The following is a 6,360-nucleotide window of genomic DNA, read 5'->3' on the forward strand; positions in this document are numbered from 1 at the left end:
TATATATATACATACACACACACACACACATATATATGTATGCAAGGAATGATATTATATAATCAATAGAGACAATGATTTTTTACTTCATATTTGTTTTTAAGCGATATTTTATTTGCGCAAACTCAACGAGCAACAACGTTATCTCAGAATCCCTCGATCGCAGAATACAGTCGAAGTTTTTGTTGCACGCGGATGATTATCACCCTTCGAGTGTTTCCATTTTGAGTGCATTTTCGATTGTTCCGCTAGTTGATTAGGAATCAATTGTTCGTAGTTGTTTAAACGTTCGCCGCTTATGTACTAGCATTCTTGTAAGTAACCATTTTAAAGGTAGCTAAATTTTTATTAGTTATTATTCGTGCGACGAGTTACATGTCTTTCCGCCCGGTTTTGATAGATTGTATTCTGAAAAACGTACGTGTCCCGGCAAATATTGCAATCAAGCAACTGTAATTAATTAGAAAAGTCTAGAAGCGATTTTTCTACAGTTGCTTGTGACAAACTGTTCATGTAATTCGATCGGGACATTTACGTTCATCAATTCGTTAATGCTTGCCGATAGTCCGTTCGTTCGAAATTCGAAACTGGATCAGTTAGTGTTTTCCGATGAATATATATCTATGAAAATTGGAAGCGCGCGACGGATTGGTACCAAATGAGAGACAACGATTTCAGATTATCAATTTTCGATATTCGACTCATGTATACATCACATATTCGTAGATTAAAGCTATTTACATATATAGATGTCGTATACACCTGCGATCACAATATTCGAAGGACTTCGCTTCGATCTAGAACGATCTTTCCGTACTGGAGCGAATTTGATAAATGTGGTTTTCTTTAATAAATGTTTTTTTTTTTCTTACTTGTAACTTTCCGTAACAAATTACGGAAAATTGTTCTCGCGTTAGAATTGTTTATTTATGCTAGAGGAAAACGCGATATATTGGAAAATTTTACGAAACGTGTTCTTCATCGTTCGCAGTTTGAAGCTTTTCTCATATACTGCCCGATTGTTCGGTAGATGTAATCCTTCCCTATACAACGCCTTTCGACATCATCCGCACCGTATTCTTCAGAGCTTGTCTCTTGTTGCAGAACCAAATTCTTATCACTTCCCTATCGTATCCTAATCGATGCGCTAAAGTCGTGATTTCGTTACCTGTAAAAAAAAAAATAGAATAGAAACTTTTAATGTATTAAAGTACACAAAATTACTCCGAAGAAGAATTAATAAGATTCTTCTAATAGCAAGAGACTTAATCATAGCAGATAGACATAAAGCATAACTAACCAGTAGGATGAGTGTTCCTGTCAAAATGTGCGTTCAGCAATTCCAAAGCCTGAGGCGTGAAGGAAGTCCGCCGTTTTCGCTTCTTGCTCGGTTCAACCCCGATGAAGTCCGTCAGATGATTAACGCCGCTCTTGTACCTGGAATCAGATGCACTACTCTTGCTCAAATTCGGAAGATTTCATCACTGACGTTTATTGTTAACTTTACCGGCGCGCATTATACTTTCACGAAAAAATATATTATATACGTCCCTACTTGCTACAATTATGAATTGCGAAATAGAATCCCGTTTAAAAATCTGACCGGTTAATCGTCATATTTTTACAATAATTAATTATGTCCGTAAGTCTACATTGAGCTCAAAATTTCTCCTGTGGTTTACGAAATATTGTTATAAATCCAATATTAAAAAAAAAATAATAATTCTGTTTACTGTTTTGCACGTTCGTAATTACGTTAGCGCGAAATAGGATACTGATTAAAAAAGGAAATCACCGGCGTCACGATATTCGTGCTCGGACACGTTCGGTCGCAAATATCCCGTCCGGTATTGGATTTTTCCCCGAGTACACACTCGGGTTGATTCACGAGTCGAACTTACTCCACGTATCGCGAAACAGAACTCACGGTGGCGGCAGCGATGCCCGATGGTGTGTCGACGTCGACTCAAATAAAATTAGCGATCGAATAGCCGTGACGCTTTCAAACTCAAATCTTCATTTCATTCGTTATCCAAGCTCATTAAATCGTGCAATCTCAGAGATATCTTCCGTTTTCACAATTCTTCAATATTAAGAAGATACAATCAAGTGCTTTGATTTTTCTATGCATTTTTATTATTATCAGTGTCATTATTGTAATTTCTATGTACATTTCTATGTACAATTATTAAGGATATTATAATCATGAACAGTTCTATATAATTAAATTAGATATTCTTATAAGAATTACTCGCCAATATGAATAAATTTCTGTTCGCTTAAGTTTGTCATTCTTAGAGCCGCTCGAAGAGCAGGATAGAATCGAGTGAATACAAAATTTTTAATAATTGCATTAATTATCGAATAATGAAATTGACATTCATTATATTTTTCAGTTATTTTTCTAATTAAATTAAGACAAGATATTAATTTATAATAACTATGAATCTATCTATTGAAGAATCAATGCCTGTTATATCATCTGATGCGACAGTTTTGCCATCATTTCAATTTATCGATTTGGTCCAAACGACTTAAAAGAAATTTACATTAGAAAAGATCCGATCTCGAGAGTCTCGAGTCGAGAGTACGCAAACTTTTTTGGCGTCGGGCGACTAGTCGACATAATTTCATTTGACGGGTAGTATTATCGGGTGGGTGCGGTGCGGGGCGCGACATGGAAAAAGCTCGCGGCCGCGACAGTAAACAGGAGAACTTCCGTTGGGACTCCCGGGTGAGCGATGAGAAGTGGGTACGGTGTGGCTGCGGGGTCGGGGAGTTCGATGGTGGTACGGTCATAGGTACGGTCGCGGTGCCGGCTCAAAATTTATGTTTTTAATTTAACTCCGAATGACCAACTGTCGAGTCGAAAAAAGTACACGGCGGGCCATTAGCATCGCGCGGTAATATTTCGTCGAATTCGCGAAAACAATATGCTAATGGAGAAGTCGGTGAGAGCGCGAAGAACCGACGCGACGCGACGCGACGCGATGCGACAATTCGACGGGGTTTGGATACCATGCCGGCGTTGGTATGCGTTGGTGACCGGTGAACGCAGTGGAGAAATAACGCCAGGCACAAGAAGGGGTAGAAAAGGAAGATGAAGAAAGAGGAGAGAAATAAACGTGAGTTAATACGCAAGGGAACGTGAAAGCTGCGTGTAAGCTCGTGCGTGGGTGTTACACGTCGTTGTTACGTACAAGTGTGAGACAGAGGGAGATACCATGGGCGGGAGAGGCTTGAACGAGCATGAAAGGAAGAAGAAAGACGGAAGCAGGAGGAAGACGGAGAAATAGAGGCTGCGTGAGCGGAAGGAATGACAGAGAGAGCGTCGCGCCGCTCCGCGATGCCGCTACGGGTAAGAGCGAGGTGACGGCGGTGGCGTGTAGCCTGTAGGTAGGAGGAGCGACGTCGGGGGAGAGGTACATCAGAAACCTGATTTTAATTAGTCCACAGTTTAATTACTCGGCAGATAAATCGTGCACGTGCACCGCATAAACTAGCCGCTTTCATTTTTCCCGGACGCGGCCGGCACACGGTCGACGCTTAGCTCTACGCCGCGCGAATGCAGGATGGGTCATTGTTGAGCCGGCTTGCTCTCGTGAAAAGAGAAACGACCGTATCCATATCGCTTCCGTCATCGAATGATTCGATTATTCTACGATGCGCTTCCGTGCCGATTTTTCTTTCATGGGCCGAAGACGTTGCCGATATTTTATTTCCGAACAATCGCCAAGCATTTGCTTTTGTGCGAATAAACGCTGCTGTTTAATATATTCGTAAGCTTAATATAGTCGTACTTCTTATTCTAATTGACTTATTCTCGCAATTGTATATATAGGCACGAAATGCTTGGAACAAGCACGTCTTGCAGATCTGTGTATTCATATTCATATTTCTTATATTTAGCACTGAATGTGACAGTTCAAATTGCATGCATAGTTTTTTATACTCTAGTACTTTACAGAGAAATTACCGTCGTATTTAATCTAAACGGGAAACTGAATATAAACTGAATAATATTTAGCCTCTTTGGATTAACATAAAAATCGCGATAATTATAAATAGAAATAAGAAATACACAAGTCAATAATAATAATAGTAATAATAATGTAGATACTATTTAACTGTGATAAATTTAATATCCAATCATACATTTAAAAAATTGCTGCAAGAGTGAAGAGTGTCTTAGCGCTCTTTCATGTCAAAACCGTATCGCAGTGCGTTTTAATCGTCGTACGACTACACGGATTCCTGATTAGCTCACGGCCTAAAGTTCATTAGATTTTATCATCTCGTAAAATTTACACCTTCTGAATACATAGCTCGGGATGCTTAGGGAGTATCTTTCGCGTCACAGTAAAACCGTATTGCGTTGCTGCCGCGAACGAGTAGCCGCCTCGCGATCGTGCGGTAACGGTTTCTCCCATTCTAATTAACATTCCACATATTTATTAAATGCGGATCCGCAATTAATCAGGTGGATTCAATTAGCGAATTACCAATTAGCACGCACGCGTTCGCACGCTCTCGCACCGACGCGCAGACGCGAAGTCGAGGCCGCGCTGGACGATTGCGAAATAATCATGTATCAGAAATACAACGTTAAAACTTGACTTGCAGTCGAGAAAGTCTCTCTCTCTCTCTCTCGCTCTCTCTCTCTCTCTCTTCGATTAGAGAATTCTAGTTGTTATTTATATTAATTATAGAGTGTTTATATAGCACGTCGAAAGGAACGTTGCATTTATGATACTCTTCCGACATAAATACATGTTGATCTTTTTTGAAGAAAAAACATTTTCTCACGATATCTGTGCGATATTTCTTAAAGGATCGTAGGAATATTACTCACCTCTCTTCTGCCTCCTTCATCCACCTCTCGAGAACGGGCTTAATTTTCTGCGCGCTTTTCGGCGTAATGTCCAGCTTTTCGAATCTAAAGCCAAGAATAAGGCTTGGTCCATTTTCTTGCTTCTATTTTTTGGGCAATTGATAAAGGGAATAATGTGTCGAGAAAAGACGACAAGGACGTAAAAAGATAAATTCTAACGTAATATATTGAATAATGTGTATAATCGAAATAATGCTTAAAAAAAATTCAAAACTTCATTTAAATTTTCTTTGAACATTTGCTTTTCGCCCTTACGTCTTTGTCCCACTAAAGGAGCACTAAGAGGCATGCATTGATTCAATAACAGGACATTGACAATGCGTGCATGCTTTAAGGTTTGGTGATGCCGTGTATGATGTTGCCAACGCGCTGCGCAAACACTTCTTGTGCGAGCGAGCGAAATGAATCCGATCCCGCAATTCTCGATGAAACGATCCGGAGCTTAAAGCTCGGCGAACGTTAAAAATTCTCGGCTTCATTCTATTCTTTTATTCTTAGCGCGTTGGCGACATCATGCCCAAGTTTGCCAATGCCCTGGCTCGAAGAGAGTTAATTTTAGAAGTGCTCCTTTCGCATCTCTTTTCCGAACGGAATTAGAAATTAGTGAGAGTGCTTGTGCAGCTATACCCAAATATGCCTGCCAGTTCTAAGCGGGAGAGGCCTGATCGCAAATCAGTCGAACGCAAATAGAGAAGAGGAAGAGAGAAAGACGACTGAGATGTCTGTCTTATTTTAGACGATATGCATCGTTGATTTTAACATGGTGAATTAATTAGATCGTACTATTTCTTAACCTCCTTTTTCAAGATCGTCGGAAAATTCGTGCACAATTTTCCATTGGGTATAACTGCGGTTTCTTAAAGGATTTTAGAGTTTTAGATTTTTAAGTAAATTAAGTAGCATGGAGGGGTGAACGTACGTAGCTTGCTGCTGAGAGGCAATCTGCGAGGCAGCGTACATCTGGGTAGCCAGGGCACTGGGGAACAATCACCAATGCTTATGTTAGTTGATACGATAAGAATTTTCTAAGAGATATAAACATTTTCTCTTTGCTTGCTACCGGCATTACCACGGTGGTTCCCATTCGCATTTCGAAGATACGCTCGATCGGAAATGACGAAGAAGGTAAATAACGTAACCCTACAGCCACGAAAATTTACGTATCGAATATTATACGTTCAGTAATATAACAAATTTGTAAAATTTCTATAAATAAGTAGTTTTTATTTTACGAATAATAACTCGATTTAGATTAAATTGCAGCATAAATCAGGAACCATCGTGGTGGATTACGGTATAAATAAGTTTCTCCGGGCACCTCAAAATTGAATAATGCACCTGGGATAATTATATTATAGACTCCATTGAATTTAAAATTGCGACAAATACTAAATAATGAAAAAGGCGTAAAATATAATTTTGCTGACTATATATATATATATATATATATATAATATATAAAAAAAAAA

The 6,360-nt window shown here is 39.2% G+C and overlaps 1 protein-coding gene across 5 annotated transcripts in view; it reads right to left on the reverse strand.

Annotated features, from left to right (window-relative positions):
* Positions 1–102: 102 nt before the first annotated feature.
* Positions 103–6,360, reverse strand: part of LOC108751148 (POU domain, class 6, transcription factor 1) — a 163,329-nt gene continuing 157,071 nt past the window's right edge. For 3 of the 5 annotated variants that reach the window (XM_018491196.1, XM_018491195.1, XM_018491197.1), the window contains 4 exons: positions 5,811–5,867; positions 4,853–4,936; positions 1,301–1,452; positions 103–1,168 (listed from right to left, as the gene is read on the reverse strand). In XM_018491196.1, coding sequence (XP_018346698.1) covers positions 1,044–1,168; positions 1,301–1,452; positions 4,853–4,936; positions 5,811–5,867 — 418 coding nt within the window. In that variant the 3' untranslated portion in view covers positions 103–1,043. The remainder of the gene's footprint in view (positions 1,169–1,300; positions 1,453–4,852; positions 4,937–5,810; positions 5,868–6,360) is intronic. The other 2 variants (XM_018491198.1, XM_018491200.1) reach the window with 2 other exon arrangements.

The sequence above is a fragment of the Trachymyrmex septentrionalis genome, unplaced genomic scaffold, assembly GCF_001594115.1.
Source record: "Trachymyrmex septentrionalis isolate Tsep2-gDNA-1 unplaced genomic scaffold, Tsep1.0 scaffold40, whole genome shotgun sequence".
Taxonomy (NCBI): domain Eukaryota; kingdom Metazoa; phylum Arthropoda; class Insecta; order Hymenoptera; family Formicidae; genus Trachymyrmex; species Trachymyrmex septentrionalis.